Genomic DNA, 23,486 nt, shown 5'->3' with positions numbered 1-23,486 from the left:
GCGATTTTTGGATAGGGGAAAGAGCATTGAATTCGCGACCGTCATCGCGACCGTCATAGCGATCGTCATCGCGACCGTCATCGCGACCGTCATGTCATCGCTTATGCTATATAATATAATATTTGTATGTATATATAAATTGTATAGGAGTAATTAAATTTAAAATAAGTGTAAAACCTATTTTAGGATGGGGAAAAAGGATTTATTTTGCGACCGTCATCGCGACCGTCATCTTTTCGGCGAAATAAGTTTTTTACGTATCTACATTATAATGTGTATCTACACATAAATTCTTTAGAAGTATTTATATTTCAAATAAATGTAAAACCTATTTTTGGATGGGGAAAAAGGATTTACTTCGCGACCGTCATCTCTTCGGCGAAATAAATTTTGTACGTATATGTATTGAAGTGAAAACTTTTCTAGGGACGTTGTGCACTTTTTGGATGAAAAAAAGTGTTAAATTGACGACCGTCATCGCTTCGACGAAATAAATTTTTCAAGTGAAAATTTCTTTAGGGACGTTGTGCACTTTTTAGATGGGGAAAAAGTATTGAATTAGCCACCGTGATCGCGACCGTCATCGCTTGGCAAAATAAATTTTTAAAGTGAAATCTTCTTTTGGGGACGTTGTGCACTTTTTAGATGGGGAAAAAGTATTAAATTAACGACCGTTATCGCATCGGCGAAATAAATTTTTGAAGTAAAAAACTTCTTTAGGGACGTTGTGCACTTTTTGGATGGGAAAAAGTAATAAATTAGCGACCGTCATCGCTCCGACGAAATAAACATTTGAAGTGAAAACTTCTTAAGGGACGTTGTGCTCTTTTTAGATGGAAAAAAGTATTAAATTAGCGACCGTCATCGCGACTGTCATCGCTTCGATGAAATAAATTTTTGAAGTGAAAACTTTTTTGGGACGTTGTGTTCTTTTTGGATGGGGAAAAGTATTGAATTAGGTACCGTCATCTCTTTGACGAAATACATTTTTGAATTGAAAACTTCTTAAGGGACGTTGTGCACTTTTTGGTTGGGAAAAAGTAATAAATTAGCGACCGTCATCGCCTCGATGAAATAAATATTTGAAGTGAAACTTTCTTAGCGACGTTGTGCACTTTTTCGATGGAAAAAGGTATTAAATTAGCGACCGTCATCGCTTCGACGAAATAGATTTTTGAATTGAAAACTTCTGGAGGGACGTTGTGCACTTTTTGGAAAAATATTAAATTAGCGACCGTCATCACTTTGCTGAAATAAATTTTGTATTACGTATATAAATTATGTGTATGTATACATAAATAGCATAGGGCATACGCATCGCGTATATGATATAGGTATCTCACTTCTTTTTCGATGGGGAAAAGCATTCACCTCGTAATTTATAAACTATAAGAAGTTTTCATTTGAAGAGCTCAAGAATAAAAGAATGAGGGTCCAAAAAGACAAGTTTTGAGATATTAAGTTTCTAAGTTTTAAAACTAGATATAAAAATAATTAACAGAAAGGGCACTTGATTTTGGTTACTAAATCATTTAATAACTTACAGGGAATGTATAGGTTATGTTTTTGTGTTATCAATTTACCAATTACTATAAATATAAATTTATTTATCTTTTGATGTCATGAAATCTCAAGCTAAATGGATGAGGGTCCATTAACGTGTCTTAAAATGAAACTAAAAATACAGATAAAGTAGTCTATATTACAAATAGTTTATATTGCAAATAGTTATAGATAATATACAATGAAAAATAAACGCTTTAAGCATGTGGCAGTGCGTCAAAATATGCTTGAGACTTTACAGAGCAAAATTTTTTCAAATGTTGAATATCGTCGAATTTTGCTTTATTTAAAGGTAAAAGTCCACAATATGCTAGCTCTGGTAGGTGAAAACAGCCTTCAGGTAGTGAAATTTGTTTCCTCTTAGGCTTAGTAACAATACTTTCTTCATTTAGGCCATTAACAGTTTGACGATGTAACATCATTCGAGGGTGATGAGAAACGATGCTTAGTTGCCGTACAGGTCGTGTTTTGAAAGGACAACTTTTTGTATACAAAGGAGAAAGAAACTTAGTCCATGACTTAAATATTTCCTGGTTCTCGCAAGAAATAACTCTAAATGGTATTGGTTTGGATCTGGAGTGTTCAATAATTTCGTTCCACTTCGAAGGGGTTTCAACTACATATTTTTGATTGATTAAGCCCATGTTCCTGTCACACTCGAGGTACGAGTGGCCTCTGACTGGAAAAAACATTGTTATTTTATCAAGTCTCAACCTCAATTTTTTCATTACATCTTGCATGCGACCAAAACTTTTTCTTTTCCTTGAACAATTTTCAATTGCTGCAGAATATTCGTTGTCAGACATTTTAAACAGCACAGGATTTCAAAAATGTAATAACATCAATCTACACCAAAATAACAGAAAGCTATAAACACAGGTATGTACGTTTACAAACCTCTGGGCAACAAACAACTCTAATAGCAGAGATCTCTGTGGTCATAAATCTGAAGTAGGCGGACTGTCATCCTTTTAGCCTGCGTTTGTAGCACCTTCATTCTTTTAGCCTAGAAGACCTATTTTTCAAAGCTGAATGGCTTGTACAGCGTCATCTTTATTGCTTAGTTAGATACCATACAATATTTTACATGGGATAAAGTACAAGAAATTAGTATTATCTCCATAATGACAAATAATGGACCCTCATCCTTTTATTCTTGAGCTCTTCATTTCTATCGGCACTCCCACGAGTGTCTTCAATTTTTTTTAAGATATTCTTGTCACAAGATTGTAACACGTCCATTTTCAATAAAAATGTAAATGTACATGTTTTTGCAGGTTATGTACACTCAACCTAAGGGTCTATAGAAAATAGTCCTGTTTTGTAAAAGCCTCAACTATGCGGGTGAATTTTTTGAAATTTTAAAATTGATTCCGTCCTACCTAAAAAAATAAAAAACGGAAATGAAGTTTTTGGATGGTGGAGGAAGGAGGAAGGAGATGGTGAGTTAAAATTACGCTAAGTCTTATTTTTGAAAATAATTTTTGAAAATATCCTGAACTTAAAAAAATGAAAAAATTGAATTCTTGTCGAGAGTGACGGTAACTTTTTATTTATTTATCCCGTCCATAAGTAGAAAGTTTGATGCGTCACTGTAGACGCAAGTGTCACTAAAAAGTGACGGCACAGTGTTCATACGTTTTCTTTTAGGCTCTACTATTTAAGATAGACTTTTATCGTGCCTAAAATGATTAGCCAATTTCACTTATACCGGCTTTTAGTCTATACTCTATACACATCATAATATTAGAGAAAACGATTAGAGCATCTAGGAAAGACTCTCACTTGTGAATTTTTTTTACTATAATTTACTATAAATTTATTATAATTTACTATAAAATAATTAAATATTAAATAAAATTTATTCTAATTTACTACAAATCCATGACTTTTAATAAACTTGTTGTTTTATAAGATATAAAATTTATGCTCTTAGGATAGGTACCCTGGAGATTTTACAACTGATATAAAACTTTTTTTAAAAAAGAGAATCTTCAGACTTTTGCATTTCTACATAATTTATTAAGCTGATGCCGACGCCGTCTTTAGGGTGATTGATTAGTGGAGTAAAGCTCAATAGATCCCCTATAATCAGGGCTGCTTTATCCATTAGGCAATATAGGCAGTTGCCTAGGGCGGCAAATTATGAGAGGGCGGCAAATATACTGTACAAAAAAATATTTGTATATAAAAATTAAAATCGAATAACAAGTATATCAATGTTGATCCATCAATGAAATAGAAGTGGGCATTCATTTCTAAATATAATAAAACAAATTGCATTCATAATAAAAATAAAACAAACATAGCATTCTCTTATCTTAATACTATTCATTCAAAAAGAACGGAAGTCATAAATTTAGTGATTATTAGGCCGCCGGCAGCTGGGCAAAGGCGGTGGGCCATTGAACACTTCAATATTGCACATTTTGCAGAAACTAAAGATTTGACTTGTCTACAGTAGGACATAGAGTTAGAGTTGGGATTTTCAAACTGTATTATTACAATCAGATAAGGTTCGTGTCGTCGCACAGACATACTCCAGGGAAATAAGCAAGAAATAGACCATGTTCGGGACACTGAAATATCGAGGTAGCTGACTACTTTCTTAGTTATTGTTGACTGTTGACCTATAAGATGAAAACCTACATGTTTCCTGCCTAGAGTTCGCGTCCGTTTTTTAATTATAACAATTTAGTGCAATCAACGCGATTTTTTCCATTTTTTGCACTTAATTGAAAAGCTAAATAGTTGATATAAAATTACAAATTTATTTTTTTTAGAATATTAAAAACCTTTCAACATGACGATTTTTGAAAGTCAAAAAGTTAATTTGTTGCTTCGTAAACTGCAAAATAACTGAAAATCGTTATTTATTAATAACTTTTACTAAAACTAACTTAGAACTCTAGTGTTTCACTAAAGTTGGGTACTGGGGTACATAACAAACCCTCAAAATTTGAGACCGACCGATCCATTAATTAGTTTAAAAGTTATTCTATTTGTTTATCCCAGAGACCTTTGTTTTGCAATAACAAATGACAGAAAATAATGAAGATAGGACAATTCTGCGTACCTATGCCAAATGAAAGTAGAAAATTGATACTATAAAAATGTATTAATAAAAGATAAAAAATTATCTAATATAGTAAAAAATCCTAGTTTATAAACATTTAGAATAACTTTAAAAATATTGTCCATAGTAAACATCTTTTTACATATTCGAAAAGGTGATATTTTACTCAAATTTTTAAAAATGTAGTTCAAATGGTGACTAGTCATGGTTAGTGAAGGGGGAGCTACTGGTTTGATTGCACTAAATTTTTAATAATTAAAAAACGGACGCGAACTCTAGACAGGAAACATGTAGGTTTTTATCCCATAGTTAACTATTTAGTGGGAAATAAGCCACAATTAAATTTAAAAAATAATTTTATTAACGTTTCGAAGCCCAAATCGGGTTTCGTTGTCAAAATACAGGTATTTTGTATTTTGAAAACGAAACCCGATTTTAGCTTCGAAACGTTAATAAAATTAATTTTCCAATTTAATTGTGGCTTATTTCCGACTAAATAGTTAATCATAAAAATGCCACCAGGAAATAGCTTCAGAACAACATTTATCCTATAGGTCAACAATAACTAAGTTGTCAGCTATACCTGGCAGGAGCCGACAAATGCATGAGTCAAAAACTAAAAAAGCAATTTAAAGCTTCTATCATTTTCTACATCTTGGGATCAACTCAATGGATTTTGATCTTTCCTCTTTTAATTTGTATGTACTTTTGTGTACATTACAAATATGCAATTTGGCTAGACATTTATTAATTAATAAACAGTCTAAGGGAGTTGGGTACAACGGCCTATTTTATTCAGATGAACTTACCCAGGTTTTTTTATGTATTTTGACCCGTAGAACACGAATTTTTTGGTTAACAGTTGATCCGGATGTCGATAAGATTGTGATAAACAAAGAACTTGAAGAATTACATACATAACAGTGATTCTTAGCAAGACAAACCTTTTTTTCTATTTTTTGGGTCATTCTAAGCAAAAAATGTTGTTACAAGTTTTTTCGTAGGATGCATAGTTTTCGAGATAAACGCAGTTGAACTTTCAAAATATCGAAAAGTTGTAATTTTTGAACCCAAATAACTTTTGATTAAAAAATAAAATAGCGATTCTGCTAACCGCATTTGAAAGTTCATGTCAAATTATACCGGTTTTGATTATGTGCATTACTAAAAATTAATTTTTTTATTGTTAAACAAAGCTATAAACACATAGTGCTTGAGTAATGTTTTCAATGCATTTCTCGTTTAAAAACGAACGAGTAGGCGCGCCTACAAACAGGCAATTTCTACGTATCATGCATTAAAACGCATGCATTGGGCACAGGTCAAAACGCTTAAACATTCTGATAATAGTAATATGTAACATTACGCCTGATGTAAAATAGAGAATATTTTTAACACATTTCCAAACATTATTTGTAGAACCTAACATTCTTATTAATATCTTAATAGATAGCAGTAGAAGTTAACAACAAAAATTGTAGACAACTTTGAGATTCATATTACAAAATTAGTTAGAATGCTACAGGGTGTTAGATAACCCGGAGGGAGACCAAACTTTTGTTAAATGGAACACTCTGTATTTTATTTTATATTCGAAATCTCCTTAACTATCCCATCATAAAAATATAAAGGTTTGTTATGTTATACAGGGTATGTACAAAATTATAACCAATTTTATATGAAAATACAGGGTGCTCCATTTAAGAAAACATAAGTTTGGTCTGCCAATAGGTTATCGAACACCCTGTAACATTCTAGCTAATTTTGTAATATGAATTTCAAACTTGTCTGCAGTTTTTGTTATTACCTTTTATTGTTATCTATTACTATACTAGATCTATTGAGATTTTCCCAACGAACAATCACCCTGTATATATAGCTTTGTATCTGCCTCTACGAAACCAATTTTTCATTCAATTAATTATCTACACTTTTGTACTTACTGTAAAGTGCTGCATCCTATCAGCTGCCTCTATGTCTTCAGACTTATTAGATGCTGGGATATAGGAAGAAGTGTCAAGTGTAATAGAAATAACGCCTAAAAGTGAAATTAAATTTATGTATATTTATGTAAAAAAAGAACTTGATAACTTTTTGCTCTTGCTACTACCTATTTGCATTTAATCGATTTACAAGATTTTTTCTGAAAAATTGCTTTTAGCCCGATCAAAGAACAATCTGAGCCCCAAAAAAAATAAAGAAAGGATGAAAATTTGGGAGGAGGTAGTTGAAATGGTCTATTATTATATAAGAAAAAGTTTACAATTGTACATCTCCTATATTTTACAAAATTGGAGGTAATACCCCACTCTCGAAGGTGAAAAATATACATTCAAAATAAGACACGAATTGGCTAAAATGACTAATTCTAAACAACTTTTGTTCTATAGAGTTTTTGAAATGAAAACTTCTTTAGGGACGTTGTGCACCTTTCGGATAGGGAGAAAAGCATTGAATTCGCGACCGTCATCGCTACCGTCATTGCGACCGTCATCGCTTATGCTGTCTATTATGTGTATGTATATATAAATTGTGTAGAGGTATTTAAATTAAAATAAATGTAAAACATATTTTAAGATGGGGAAAAAGGATTTATTTCACGACCGTCATCGCGACCGTCATCTCTTCGGCTAAATAAATTTTGTACGTATATACATTATGTGTATGTATATATTAATTGTATAGTAAAAACCTATAAAATGTAAAACCCATTTTTGGATGAGGAAATATAATTTATTTGGCGACCGTCATCGCGACCGTCATTTCTTCGGCGAAATAAATTTTGTACGTATATTTATTATGTGTATGTATATATAAATTGTGTAGAAGTATTTAAATTTAAAATAAATGTAAAATCTACTTTAGGATGGGGAGAAAGAATTGATTTCGCGACTGTCATCGCGACCGTCATCGCTTCGACGAAATAAATTTTGTACGTATATTATTATAATGTACGTATAATAATAGTAATATTATTGAAGTGAAAACTTCTTTAAGGACGTTGTGCACTTTTTAGATAGGAAAAAAGCATTTAATTCGCGACCGTCATTGCGACCGTTATCGCTTCGGCGAAATAAATTTATACGTATATGTATATTATTATTATGCGTATGTATATATAAATAATGTAGAAGGCACGCGACGCGTATGTAATATTGGTACAACACCTATTTTTGGATGGGGATAAAGAAATGATTTCGCGACCGTCATCGTTTAGTCGAAATAAATTTTTGTATGTATATATATTATCTTCTTTTTCAGCCTGTTTGCATCTACTCCTGGACAAAGGCCTCCCCATTTTTGCTTTGATGTCGTCTAGCCATCGTTTTTGTGGTCTTCCTCTACTACGACTGTGCTCGCGTGGTCTCCAATTTACAATGTTTCTCGTCCACGTTTCGATGTTTTGTCGTGCTACGTGTCTTACCCAGGTCCGTTTCATTTGCATTTTAATTCTTTCAATTACATATTCCACTTTCGTCCTGCTTCGCACGTCCTCATTTTGTATTATGTTCCCTCAGAGATACCCCTAACCTAGCTCGTTTGATCGCCCTCTGTGCCCTTCTCAATGGCTGATACCTCTGTAAGTGTCATCGTCTGCATTCTACAGGTCATAATTGGTAGAATACAACTGTTGAATACCCTTTTCTTTAGATTTATTGGTATCTTTTTGTTCTTCAACACATCACCGATTCTTGCTACTGCTGCCAAAGTCATTCGGATTCTTCTAGTTATTTCTGCCGTTTGATTCTGTTTGCCTAGTTTGATCGTTTGACCTAGGTATTTATACTTTTCGACACTTTCGATATCACTTCCATCTAAGTCGATTGTGATATGTATATTGATTTGTGATCACTTTTGTTTTATTTGTTTTTGTCCTCTGTCTAACTTCTTTCTCCGTTCTTATTTTGCTTGTTGTTAGACATTCTGATACATTTATTTCCATTGTCGTATATGTATTTGAGGAGTATTCTATATCTAGAATCAATCCCTGCGTTATTCATTCCTTCTAATACGGCCCAGAGTTCTATGGAATCGAATGCCTTATTGTAATCCACAAATGCCAAATGAAGAGGTTCATTGTATTCGTTGCACTTTTCGATAAGTGTCGTTATTGTCTGTAGGTGTTCTATGGTACTATGTCAACAGGCTGGTTACTATCGAATTTATTTGATAGGCTGTTAGTAATTATTTTATTAAGCATTCTGTGCAGATGTGGCAACAGGCTTATTGGTTTGAAATTATCGCGTTTGTGGTACCTACATATTATTATGCCTCCTCTACACATCGGCAGACGCGTCTGCGGATGCATCTGCCGGAGCTGACCACAAACTCTAGGTACACATCTATAAATCGTTCAGTCTGTGTTAATTCTCGGGAAACGCAATATCTACTTTGAATTTACTGCGAAAACTAATGCGTCGTAGAGGTCAGAGGTCAGATGTGTGGAGAGACATCGGACGTTCGCACTGAAATCCTTTGATCTGTGCTGGAAAAACCGACTACAATCAGATATTTCGCAGGCGCGTCCGCCGATGTGATATATAAACAACAAACCATCAAATTACCCCATCTGCACATCTGCGGATGCATCCGCAGATGTCGTCCGCGGACGCGTCTGCCGATGTGTAGAGGAGCCATTAGGTGTATGTATTATATAAATAGTATAGGACGCACGCAACGCGTGTATAATATAGGTATAGAACTTTTTTTCGGATTGGGAAAAAGCATTGAATTCGCAACCGTCATCGCTACGGCGAGATATTAGTAATTTATATACTATAGGTTGAATTGCGTATGTATAAGTTCGAACGAAGTTATAATGGTTGGAGGAAGGATAGAGGGTGTACCCGAAGGAACTTGCGAAGCAAGCGCATAAGGGGCCACACGGTCCCTACTTCAATCATTAAAAGTGATTAGTGTTTAAAGTATTTTTGAAGTGAAAACTGCTGTAGCGATTTTGTGCAATTTCTGGATGGGGAAAAAGCATTGACTTCGTGACCGTCATCGCTTCGTCTAAATAAATTCTGTACGTTTATGTATTATGTGAATGTATATATAAATAGTATATGATACACCCAATGGGTATATAATCTAGGTATATCACTTCTCTTTGGATGGGGAAAAAGCATTGAACACGCGATCATTATCAATACGGCAGATATTAATTACTTGTATACTATAGGTTGAATTGCGTATAAGTTCGACCGAAGTTATAATGGTTAGAGGAGGGATAGAGTGTGTACCCGAAGGGGCTTGCTTCGTAAGAAGTTTTCACTTCTGTCGGCACTCCCACGAGTGCCCTAATTTTTTTATTAATATTCTGGGCATATTTGAGAAGGAGCATAAGTCAATTATTATTACTGAAGGTGTCACCTAACTTTGTCTGGAATAATCCGAATGCCACCTCTCACATCCAAAAATAGATGTTTTTTACAGATTAATCCTGGTCTATAAATTATATATTTCAAAAAATGTTAATAAGCGTTTAACTAAAATTAAGGAAACATTCAGCAACGTCAAAAATTAACAAGTTTAAAATATATACATCATATTAAGTGCTCAAGCACTAATAGTCTTCATAAAAAATTTTATTTCAGTCAAAATTGTTAAAATAGATAATAATAATATGGCTCTATTTTATTAAGGGGAAATACGCAAAATATCGCCTGTCAAAATTTTCAATGTGTTTTCAATTTATTCATTTTTTTCGAATTCTGAGAAAATTAATAAATATTTTTGAAAAATTAAAACGCAAAATGAAAGACTACATTATTACCGAGGGCCGAAAGTCCCTGAAAACTTCTATGTTTATTTTAATAAGTTACAGGGGTGAAAATTAGAGATAAAATTTAGTGTGATATTTAATTGCAAATATTTCATTCAAAAGAAACTTTTTATTTATTATATTTATGTATTCTTTAATTCTGCGTTTAAATTTTTTAAAAATACTTATTAGTTTCCTCAGGATTAAAGAAAATGGATAAATTTAAAACACATTGAAAATTATGATTGAAAAATTCCCCTTAAAAATTTCTCGCAATTTAAATCAATTGTCCAATATACAGGGTGTCCCGAAAAGATTGGTCATAAATTATACCACAGATTTTGGAGTCAAAATAAATTGATTGAACCTCACTTGCCTATATACAATAGTACACACAAAAAAAGTTACAGACCTTTGAAGTTACAAAATGAAAATAGATTTTTTTTATATACCGAAAACCCCTAGAGATTTTTTATTGAAAATGGACATGTGGCATTCTTATGGCAGCAACATCTAAAAAAAAAATTAAAGCGAAATTTGTGCACCCCATAAAAATTTTAGGGGGGTTTTGTTCCCTTCAATCCCCCCAAACTTCTGTGTACGTTACAATTAAATTATTATTGTGTCACCATTAGTTAAACACAATATTTATAAAAAAATTTTGTCTCTTAGTACTTTTTCGATAAGCCACTGTTTATCGAGATATTTTGAATATTTTTCGAATCCATCATATATTTGTATATATGGTTAAGTACGATTATAAGACCTGTTAATAATTTGAAAATTTATTTATAATTTACATTTTTAGGTATATTTTGAAAAAGAACCCGCAGCTCGATAAAAGGTGACTTATCAAAAAAAGACTAAGAGGCAAAAAGTTTTAAAAACCCTGTGTTTAACTAATGGTACCACAATAATAGTTTAATTGGTACGTACACAAACATTTGGGGGGGGGGGTAAAGGAACAAAATCCCCATCAAATTTTTGTCTGGCTTATAGAAAACTGGCTTATCGAAAAAATACTAAGAGGCAAAAAAGGTTTAAAAACGTTGTGTTTAACTACTGATACCACAATAATGAATTAATTGGAACGTACACAAAAGTTTGAGGGTGTTTAACGGAACAAAACCCCATAAAATTTTTATGTGGTGGAAAAATTTCACTATAATTTTGTTTTAAGATGTTCCTGCCATAAGAATGATACATGTCCATTTTCAATTAAAAGTCGAAGTTTGTAAATATAAGAATCCGTTCCATTCGCCAATAAATTTCGTTAAGAAGGATACTTTAGAACCATCGATAAATCTGGATCCTTTGATTCCACCAAGAGTTAGATTAACCAATAACTCTAATAGTTAGGGATGGACACAAGCTCGAGCTTAGCTCGGCTCGGCTCGAGGCTCGGCTCGTTTGACGAGCCGAGCTTCGAGCTCAAGCCTGTTTGTATCTTGCGAGCTGAGCTTCGAGCCGAGCCAAATTTTTTTCGAGCCGAGCCGAGCTGAATTGGAAACGAGCCGAGCTTTCCTTAACGAGCTTGTCAATATTTTAGCTAATACTCTAATATTTTTTCTATTTATTTTTGATACCACTGATACTTTTGTTTGAGAATAAGTAATTTAGACGACAAATATGTATTTGCAATATACAGTGTGTCCGTAATGTATTAAATAAATGGGATATTTCCTGAACTAAAAGTCTTTTGAAAAAAATCTAAAACACGTCGATTTTTAATTTTAATGATCTACATTTTACAACCAAATTTAATTACACAGAGTGATACACATAAAGGTGATGACGCCATCGGATTTTTTGTAAATATAACAGCTTCATACACAATACCTGCAAAAGGTAAATATGTGGGCTAACAATTATCGGACCCTACTTTTCAAAGGTAATTGAAACGAGTCGCATAACATCAGTCTTTAACGGGGTATCTCGCACCTACTTTAATTTATTTATTTCCCAGTAGAATTAATCCTGGAGGTTTTGATGAAAGTTTATGGTTTCAATAGGATATTGCGCCTCCGCATTATGCTATAGATGTTCCAAGGTACGTAGACGAAATTTTTCCGAACAGGTGGATTGGAAGACGTGGGAGTGTGAAAATTTAAGATAAAGTCATGTATCAATTACTGGATTACTTTCAAATTCTTAGATTAATAATTTGAAATCAATAAAATTTATTTTCATAGCGCATATCTTTGAAATTCTGTCCGTTAAAGTATCATACCTTTTTAACATCAGCTCATTTTTATCGATCTAAAAATGTCACAACGTAGGTACAGAGTGTACATTTACCTCATACATATCAGCTTAATGTATATCACCCTGTATAATCAAATTTTATGGTAGAAGGTAGAACATTAAAATTAAAACTCCACGAATTCCAGATATTTTTAAAAAGGATTAAGGAAGTATCTAATTTATTAGATATTTTACGGACACTCTGTATAAATTCCTTTTTAAATAATATTCTTGCATTTCGATTATCCCTAATATAGTCACTAAATATTTGAATAGGATTTATAAAATGCAGTTATGTACTTTTCATTTTTACTATAGTTACTCGGAAGAGGTAAAAATTTTAATGTAGGTAGAATCCCAATTTTATAATCCTCCATAAACTTAAACTGCCTCTTGTAACCTTCTTAAGAATTTGTTTATCAAAAAGACTAACTTCTAGGAATGCGAATATTTACATTTTACCATAACAAAAAAATATGTTCATGGGGTAATATAATCTACCCAAAAATTTGAATCTCTATAATAATTTTATTAAAGGAAAGGTACTACTACCTCGTACACCTCCATACTTGAATGGTTTTGGACATAATGATATGAATTTAACAATAGAAATTTACTGTTAATCTGTACAGTTGAATGTTTTATTGTAACTTATTTCTCAGTATAAACTTTGCTAAATCTGTAGGTATTAAGAAAATAATTCCGATTTTAAGAAAACTAGCACGTTTGTATTTTACGGGTAGTAGGAAAGAAATCTAATAGTTATTACAATCTTTTCAGTCTTGAGAAAGAAGTTGAAGTTGCTGTTCGTCCATTTCTGTTTAGGAACCTAATTCCAAATTTTTCGCGTTTTTAAAATGTTTAATTACGATAGTGATGATAGTTTTATGGACACAAATCTTCCTTCTCCAAGTCCAAGTGAAAATAGTGAAGTGTCAACTAAGTCGACTGAAAGCGTTAGCGGCGATTATACTCTTGACGAAACTTCGACATTTCGGAGCAAGTTTACATGCTTTTTTGAGTTTAAAATTATTGACAAAATAAACAAATTAGCGACATGCAAATTATGTAACAAACGAAAAATTAAAAGTGAGTTTAAAGTAAAACTTTCCGTTACAACTACTTTAAAAAGGCACTTATTAAGTAAACATCCAAAGGAATATGGTACTATTGTTCCAAAGCTGTCTCAACCTGGAACTAGCAAAGCTGGACCACTTCATAATTTCTTAACAATTAAGGTAAGAACACATTTTACTATTGTAATGTCAATATTCAAAGTATTAACGCCAATTACTCCGATTATTTATGGATTAGTCTGGTCGTATTAGACTTTACTTTTTATTGTTATTTGTATTATTTATTATCACTACACTATACGAAATCCGGGTGTTATCAAACAATTCATCCACTATCTTGTCATAATACTTAATACAAATATGCCATCTTATTTGAAATTTATATTAAACTATCGTAATATATCTACCTATATAGTTTCTCAGCGATAAAACTATTTTCTTGGCTTCCTTTAAATCGGGTTATTTTAAAAAGACTGACATTATTTCAGGACGAACACTAAAATCATACATTATCATAGTTTTTTAAATAGAAATTAAGACAAACTGTGAAATAAACATTTTTAATTTCTCCTATTTGTTCATTAATCTAAGAAAAAAAATATCTCACTCTTCTTGTCTCCTAACGTTACTATGACAGAGTATGTAGCTATTATGTGAAAAGCATTTAGTGAATTTCTTATTATTTCTTATATTTGACTATTATAAGTAAAAAAATTACTACGAATGTTATATTTTACATTCATTATTATGTTTTTGAGCTCGGCTCGGCTCGGCTCGAACTATTCGAGCCGAGCCGGCACGAGCCACGAGCTCAACCTGCAAGCTCGAAGTTCAAGCCGAGCTTCTATCTCGAGCTCGGCTCGAAATTTCGAGCCGAGCACAAGCTTTTCAAAAGCTCGGCTCGGCTCGGCTCGAGTCCATCCCTACTAATAGTCGATATCTTCTAGCCAGATTAAGGGAACCGGATATCTTAAAATCCATTAAACTTCATCTTTCTTATCTACATGACCAACCAGCTTCAGTGTTTTACGATGGATTTACCAACACAAGCGTTAAACTCTTTTTGGCTTCCGAGGGACTTCCCACTAAGACAGAAGATCTACGACAAATTCTGCTAGACTTCAACAATGCCTATGGAATTGGTCCAGATGAGGTGGAAGCTGATCTTAATGCTTATAGGTCCTTTCTTACTTCTGAAAGAATTATACACCTGCAAAAATCAAGGGAATGTCACCGAAATTACTATTCCGCTGCCTCTCCAAAATGAAATTTTTAAACATCACGACGTGTTGTGAGGGACTAGAATCCTCAAATTGTTTTAGTGATAACAACTTTAGCATGGTTCTGATTAATATTCGTTCTATTAGATACAAAACTGATGAATTGTTTTTGTTCCTAGAGGAATTAGGGTTTCCTCCGGTAGTTGCGGTTACAGAGCACTGGCTTGAAGTCAACGAGCCTTTTTTTGTAGATAAATACACCACAATTGCTAGGTATGATCGTCCAAGCTCAGCTTATGGAGGGACACTAATTCTGTCTACGAGTAATGATTTTTCTTTGGTAACAAAATATGACTTTCTGTTAAGTGAAACCTCCTTTGAGTTTTCCTTAGTTTACAATTAGAATTTTAATCTTTATATTATTTGCATTTATAGATCACCTGCCTCTTCCGTGGAACTATTTTTTCGGAATCTGCTAAATTTGTTAGATGACCTGCCCCATAAAAGTAGAAAAATTTTATGCGGGGACTTTAACATTGATTATGCTGCTGCTTGTGCTACACAAATATCCTTGGTCAACATATTCGAATCGTATGGTCTAACAATGTACGTTGATTCTCCTACAAGGATTACAAAAACTTCATCTACCATAATTGATTATATAGTCTCAGATTTCTCACCCCTTGATGTCCACTCTACAAATATTAATGCTGGACTATCTGATCATGAAGCAGTTTATACGAAGTTTAATATCTCCAGTAAACCCTCCTCGAAAACCCGACGTTTAGGCAGGATTTTTTCCACCCGGAACTTTCGTAAATTTCAAAATTTATGCTTAACCTCTGAGTGGCGCTTTCCTGCCATGCACGTGGATAATAATTTCAGTGAATTCTTAGATAAGCTTATCTGTATCTTCAATAAAGCATTTCCTTTACTTGCAATTAAGCCAAAACATCACAAACCCTGGACTAGTAAAGGTATCCGAATATCTTCCAAGAATATGCGTTCTCTTCTCTATATCAAGAAATTTACTACCAACGTCTCTATCACTGAATATATCACCTAGTACAGGGCAACCTATCTTAAACTTATAAAATCAGCTAAAAAAGTCTACTACCAGAACCGTCTGGGAAGCTCCAAAAGTGTTGCAAAAGAAACTTGGTCCATAATAAACGATCTTCGAAATAAAACCTACACTGCTCAAACATTTTCCTTCCAGACCCTGAAAATCTAAATGAATACTTTGTTAATGTGAGTAAAAATATTACATCAATTATTTTGCCACAAGAAGATCCCATTTCCTATCTCCCCAATTCAAGAAAGGTCTCGAATTCATTCTTTATAAAACCAGTCGATAAATCTGAAATGATCCAAACAATCAATAGTATCAAAAGCCAATCTTCCTGTAGTACTGATGGTCTATCGATAAAAATTTTTTCTAATCTTCCCGAAAATGTGTTAGAAGTCCTTGTCTCACTAATTAATGATTCTTTTGTAAATTTCCACAGTGCCTGAAGACAGCCATCATTATTCCTCTTTATAAGGGTGGTGAAATATCTAATACCTGCAATTATAGACCTATTGCACTAATACCGGTACTCTCAAAAATCATTGAGAGACTCATAAAAGCCCGACTTATGTCCTTTCTAGTTGAAAACAACATTTTATCACAAAATCAGTTCGGTTTTTTAAATAATAAATGCACCACTGATGCCATGTTTTCTGTACTACATGGGGTTTATCAAGCACTGAACAATAATCTTCACACTGCCACCGTTTTTTGTGACTACGCCAAAGCTTTTGATTGTGTAAATCACAACATTTTGATAAAAAAACTAAATTTCTACGGAATTCGAGGCACTTCTTTAGATTGGTTCCAATCTTACTTGGATGATAGGAAACAACTGGTTAGAGCAAATGATACAGACTCTAGTCTCAAAGACATTGTATGTGAGGTACCTCAAGGTTCAGTATTGGGTCCTCTACTTTTCCTTATCTTTATTAATGACATCACTAATTTAAAAATCGATGGAAAAATCTTTCTTTTTGCTGATGATACCAGTATCACTTAGAGCAACTCAAATATTGCAACTCTTCATGCTACTATAACTTCTGATCTACTTACAATAAAAACCTGGTCTGACTCAAATTTACTCTCGTTTAACGTAGATAAAACAGTAGCATTGTCTTATAAAGGAGCTCTTCAACCCTTACCTCTTAATAACAGCCAGATCAGTACCGTTGATTCTGTAAAATTTCTTGGTATTTTTTTAGACAGCAACCTTAAATGGTCCCTCCATATCGATTTGTTACGGAAGAAACTCTCTTCAGCTTGCTATGCTATAAGATCTGTTTCGAATGAACTCAATTTAGAATATTCCAAAATAACATATTTTTCTTTGTTCGAGTCACATCTTCGTTATGGTCTTCCTTTTTGAGGTTCTGGTACAGCTGCCCAATTCGATGTTATTTTCAAATTACAAAATAGAACAATAAGATATCTGTTTGGCCTCAGAAGAACAACACATTGCAGAAGTTATTTCAAAGATCACGGAATTTTAACCCTTCCATCTTTGTATATTTTAGAAACTGTTTGCTTAATTCGTAAACACATGCATGTCTTTTCAGCAAGGCCTCATCATGACTACTCCACCAGAAATTCAACTTTTGATGTCTATTTACCGATCCCGTCCTCTGAGTTAGTAAAGGAATCGATATTATATTCCGCAAAAAAAAAATGTACAACCATCTCCCCCTACAACTAAAATCGGCACCATCTTTCCACAAATTCCGTAAACTGATAAAAGCCTACCTGTCTGAAAGACCATATTATTCAGTAGAAGATTTTTTTAGTCAATAACTAAGAAATTACAGTACCCTTTGCACAAGTAGTATTTTTATTATTTTTTTATCTATATTTGGGTGTCATATGCAGCAGCTTAACTTTTTAACTTTTTAACTTTTAAACCTTTTTTATTAATTATTAGGTGCACTATGCATTTGCAATTTATTTAAATTTTTGCAATTGATTATTTCTGTTTTAACTTCGTTATTATTATTTAAATATATTGACGATTTATGTAATTTTAGTAAATTGGATTGTTACTGTTTTGTTTTTTTGACTATTTATAAGCTTTGTCGATAAAATTGTAAAATTTTTCATGGCAATAAAGCATATTTCTATTCTATTCTAAAGAATCTCTAATAGCTTTCGATATATTAAAAAAAATCGATTTTCATTTTGTAACTTCAAAGGGCTGTAACTTTTTTTATGAGCACATTTGTATTAAGGTAAGTTAGGTTCAATCGAGCTATTTTTGACCCCAGAATGTGTGGTATAATAATTTATGACCAATGTTTTCGGGACACCCTGTATAATTATATAAAAAAAAACTGAAATAGGAACATTTTTTAATATATCTTTACCTTTTTGTGTTGACCTAAACTCATCATCGTAAATATGCCACGCTTTAGCATGAGCCTTAACAAGATTGTGTATGCATTGAAATTCCAGCAAATCTTCAGATTTTATTGTCGGAGGGAAATATCCGTAGCCGTATCCTCCAGAGCAGATCTGCTGAGGTTCGTTGATAGTGATCCAGTGTTTGACGTCATCACCGAACAGTGAGAAAACAACTCTGGCGTAGTTGGAATACCAATCGACGATGGAACTGTTTAAAAAACCTCCATAATCTTGAAATACTTGTGGTAAGTCCCAATGATAAATGGTAACTAGCGGTATAATGTTATTGGCCTTAAGTTCACTGATCAGATTTTTGTAGTATATTACTCCTCCTACATTGATTTCATCAGCGAGACCTATAAAGAAGCAAACAAAATTTATATAAAAGATGAAGTTTTCGATCCTAATAGTATTATTAATAATATTTATAGCCCAGTAAATGAACGGGAAATTCGGCGATACCGTGTAATTTTCAGGGGCAACTCCGAATTGCATGAAAATTTGGAATTAGGTTCTACTTACCCTCCACTTCAAAGTTGAAATTGTGCCGGTAGTTGCTTTTACTTGGGGGGTGACAGTTACCCCTTCTCGGGGGTGAAAAAACATACGTTCAAGATAAGACCGGAAATGGATAAATTGACTAATTTTAAGCAACTTTTGTTCTATAGAGTTTTTTACATAAGACAATACTTTTCGAGGTTTTTGCCATTGAAAATGTTGATTTTTCGACAAAAAACTACCTTTTCAGTCGGTTTTTCGCAAATAACTCAAAAAGTAAATATTTTATCGAAAAAATATCCTTAGCAAAAGTGTAGCTTATAAAAAACCCAAAAAAACGGTGTATCACTAAAGTCTATCAATCAAATAAAAACAAAGTTGTAGATCATGAAAAATACGTTCTTATTCGTCTAATTCCAAATCGAATATTTCAAGGTGAAATCACCGAAAAATTGAGCACTTTTCGGGAAAAACCCATTTAAACTTTTTTGAAGTGTTTATAAAAAGCTTTGTTTTAGTTGTTATCCAAAAGTATTAGCATTAAAAATAAGCGAGTTACGCTCAAAATAATGTTGGCCCTCTTTTTTTTTTGTAAAAAATCATGAAAATCTCGCCGTGTTTAGCTCCCCAAATGAAATTAATCGGTACCGCTTTACAAAAAATTTACTTACCTATCTATTTTTTATATGATCTGTCAGTCTCATCGGTTTAAAGTGTTTATTTTTGAAAGGGTTATAATTGAGAAAGCTTGAATGGGTCACTAATCACGAGTGTATTCAAATTTTGAACAGCCATATCTTAACCAATTTTTGTCTTACGTAGAAACAAAATGAAACTAGCATATTTATAATAGCAAAACCTACATTTTTTACTCTTTAAGATTTTTCTTATCACTAATACTTTTTAAGTTATTTTGAAAAAATTAAATTTTTAAAAAAATTTTAGAAAATTTTTTTTTAATATAAAACCACTGTTTTCAAAAATAAGCACTTCAAACAAATCAAACCTACAGATCATATAAACAATACACATATAGTTAAAATAGATGGTAAAGCCAAACGATTAATTTCATTTAGGGTGCTAAATAGAGGGAGTTTTCACGATTTTTTTTTACCAAAAGAAAGGGGCCACTTTTTTTTCGGTGTCACACGTTTATTTTTGATGCTGTAAACTTTTGTAAAAAACAAATATAAAGCTTTTTTCGATACTTTAAAAATGTTAATAAGGTTTTCCCGAAAACGCTTCTTTCTTCGGTGATTTCGCGTTGAATTAAGAACGTATTTTTCATGAGCTACAACTTTGCTTCTACTCAATTTGTAGACTTTTGGTACACAATTTTTTTTGTTTTTTTTTATGTGCTACACTTTTGCTAAAAATATTTTTTTCGATAAAATATTAACTTTTTGAGTTATTTGGGAAAAACGGTCGGAAAACGTAGTTTTTTTGTCGAAAAATCAACATTTTAAATCGCGAATAACTCGAAAAGTATTGACTTACGTAAAAAACTTTATAGAACGAAAGGTGCTTAAAATAAGCCAATTTATCCATTTCTGGCCTTATTTTAAACACTCGTTTTTCACCCCCCGAGAAGGGATAAATGTCACCCCCCCAAGTAAAAGCAACCAACGGCACAAATTCAACTTTGAAGTGGAGGGTAAGTAGAACCTTAATCCAAATTTTCATGCAATTCGGAGTTGCCCCTGGAAATTACACTACAAAACGGTCATTTATTGGGCTATTAAAAAATATTAAAATATTACTAAAATATTTTTAAATTGAAAACTTATTGGTCCATTTCCTTGGTAACACCTCCATGGTTTCTAAAATTTTCAAGCCAAATGGATGCTGAAGCGAAAAAGACAAGAGGGAATTCAAAATACTTACAATTCACGACCCCGTCTGTTCAGCTGGTAAATTCCAACAGAAAATGGACCTAGTTACTCGAAGGAGTAAAGACCAATATAAAAATAAAATAATTTTTTTTTAATTCAGTTGCAATGCGAAGGCAAAACAATCTTACTTTTCAATTAGAATACGGAGCGCAGTCCAGTCCTCTGAATCGCGATTTTCGGCTCTTATTGGAGCCTCATCGGAGAGAACATAGGCTTGTTCTCCACTGGACTGCGCTCCGTATTCTAAATTGAAAAGTAAGATTGTTTTGCCTTCGCGTTGCAACTGAATTAAAAATAAAATTTTTATTTTATTTTTAAAATTTATATAATATATACTATTTAAAACATTAAATTATTTAATTGAATTGAAATAGACTTCTTCAATTCAAAATTACCTATTTAGTCCCATCAAGGAACAATCTGAACCCAAAAAAAAATAAAGGAAGGATGAAAATTTGGGAATAGGTAGTTGAAATTGTCTATTATTATATAAGAAAAAGTTAACAATTCTACATCCCCTCCATTTTACAAAAATGGAGGGCAATGCCCCCTCTTGAAGCTAAAAAAAAATACATTCAAAATTAGACCGGAATTGTATAAAATGACTAATTCTAAACTACTTTTGTTCTATAGACTCTAGACTGTTTTTCACTAAGTCGATACTTTTCGAGTTATTTGCGAGTGAATATTATGTTCATGTTTAACAAAATAAAACATATTTTTGAACGGTTTTCGGAGATAACTCAAAAAGTAAGTATTTTAGCGAAAAAAATATGGTTCATAAAACATTGAAAAAAAAAAGGAGTATACATGAGGTCTGTAGACCCAGTAGAAGCAGAGTTGCAGCTAGTGAAAAGTAGGTTCTTCTTCGTCAAATTCCAAATCGAATATTTCAATGTAAAATAACCCAAATACAAAGCACTTTTCGGGGAAAATTCATTTTAACTTTTTTAAAGTGTTTAAAAAAGGTTTATTTGCCACTTGCCGTCTCACTTCCAACATGTGAACAAGTCATATTTACATCTCAGATGTTACCTAGGGCAAATTAGGAAATATTTTAAACATCCAGGCTTAAGGTAGCATTTTACACCAATATTTTCTTGACTGACTATTTTTACTGGGCTTTGACCCACATATGTTTGTATAATACGATCTTAGTGGTTAGCATGTACATTGCACGTAAGCACTAATGATGACTGGTAAACCAGTCGAAAACTAGTTATGTGATTGATGTGGCCCTTTTGAGGGTTTTTTAAATATACCTTTTATACAGCATTTTACTGTGTTTTTGTTTATTTCCGTTTTTGAAAAAAACTTGTAACATTAAAACTAAGTGAGTTAGCCTCAAAATACTGTTGGTCCCTTTTATTTTTTTGTAAAAAAATCACGAAAATCACCCCCTAATTAGCATCACAAATAAAATTTATCATTACCACTTTACAAGTTACTTTGTCTATGTATTATTTATATGATCTCTAAGTTTCATCGGTTCAAAGTGCTTCTTTTTGAAAAAGATGTAGTTAAAATGGCTTGAGCGAGTAACTAATCACGAGTTTAGGTAAATTTGGAACAGCCCTAGCATAACCAATTTTTGTCAAACAAGAAAACAAAAAATCGAAAATATTCAGGAGAGCAAAAGGTACATTAAATTACTATTTGAGATTTTTAGTATTACTAATAATTACGATTACATAAACAATTCCGATTTTTTTCAAAATAAAAGAAAATGTTTTATTTTAAACCCCATTTTTTTTAAACTGAGCACTTTAAACCAATGAAACTTATAGATAATATAAATAATACATAAATAAAGTAACTTGTGAAGCAGTAATGATTAATTTTATTTGAGAAGCTAATTAGGGGATGATTTTCGCCATTTTTTTACCAAAAAATAAAAGGGACCAACAATATTTTGAGCGTAACACACTTACTTTTAATATTAAAAGTTTTTTTAAAAAACAAAAATAAACCTTTTTTTTGAAACATTTTAAAAAAGTTATAATGAATTTTCCCAGAAAAGTGCTCCGTTTTTTGGTTATTTCACATTGAAATATCCGATTTGGAATTTGACGAAGAAGAACCTACTTTTCATTAGCTGCAACTCTGCTTCTAGTGTGTCTGCAGACCTCACGCATACACCATTTTTTTTTTCAATTTGTTATAAGCTATATTTTTACTATATATTTATACAATATTTTTTTCGCTAAAATACTTACTTTTTGAGTTATCTCCGAAAAACCGTCCAAAAACATGTTTTTTTTTTGTTAAAAATGAACATATTCACTAGCAAATAACCCAAAAAGTATTGACTTTGTAAAAAAACTAAAAAAAAAAGTTGCTTAGAATTAGTCATTATATCCAATTCCGGACTTATTTTGAACGTATTTTTTTTCACCCCCGAGAAAATTTTTTTTACCCCGTATTTTCCAATTTTTGTAAAATGGAGGGGATGTAGAATGGTAAACTTTTTCTTATACAATAATAGACAATTTCAACTAGGTACCTATTCCCAAATTTTCATCCTTCCTTTATTTTTTTGGAGGTTTCCGTAAAATTTTGTGTTCCTTGATCGGGCTAATTATCTTACTTTAGGGAATACCAGGGGACTTAACGAGATAAAGTAGAAGAAGACATCGATCGAGAATTTGGCGTAGCAATATCATAGAATAGAACTATTCATAACGTACGAC

The 23,486-nt window shown here is 32.4% G+C and overlaps 1 protein-coding gene across 1 annotated transcript in view; it reads right to left on the bottom strand.

The window, feature by feature from the left end:
- The window catches only part of LOC114336058 (myrosinase 1), an 86,622-nt gene that overhangs the window by 22,464 nt on the left and 40,672 nt on the right, over positions 1 to 23,486 (bottom strand). The window contains exons 4-5 of the mRNA XM_050646832.1: positions 18,370 to 18,762; positions 6,583 to 6,677 (exon numbers count right to left, since the gene is read on the bottom strand). Of these exons, the coding sequence (XP_050502789.1) occupies positions 6,583 to 6,677; positions 18,370 to 18,762 (488 nt within the window). The remainder of the gene's footprint in view (positions 1 to 6,582; positions 6,678 to 18,369; positions 18,763 to 23,486) is intronic.

Source organism: Diabrotica virgifera, chromosome 1 (assembly GCF_917563875.1).
Source record: "Diabrotica virgifera virgifera chromosome 1, PGI_DIABVI_V3a".
Classification (NCBI taxonomy): Eukaryota; Metazoa; Arthropoda; class Insecta; order Coleoptera; family Chrysomelidae; genus Diabrotica; species Diabrotica virgifera.
This window is presented reverse-complemented; position numbering and strand designations above follow the sequence as displayed.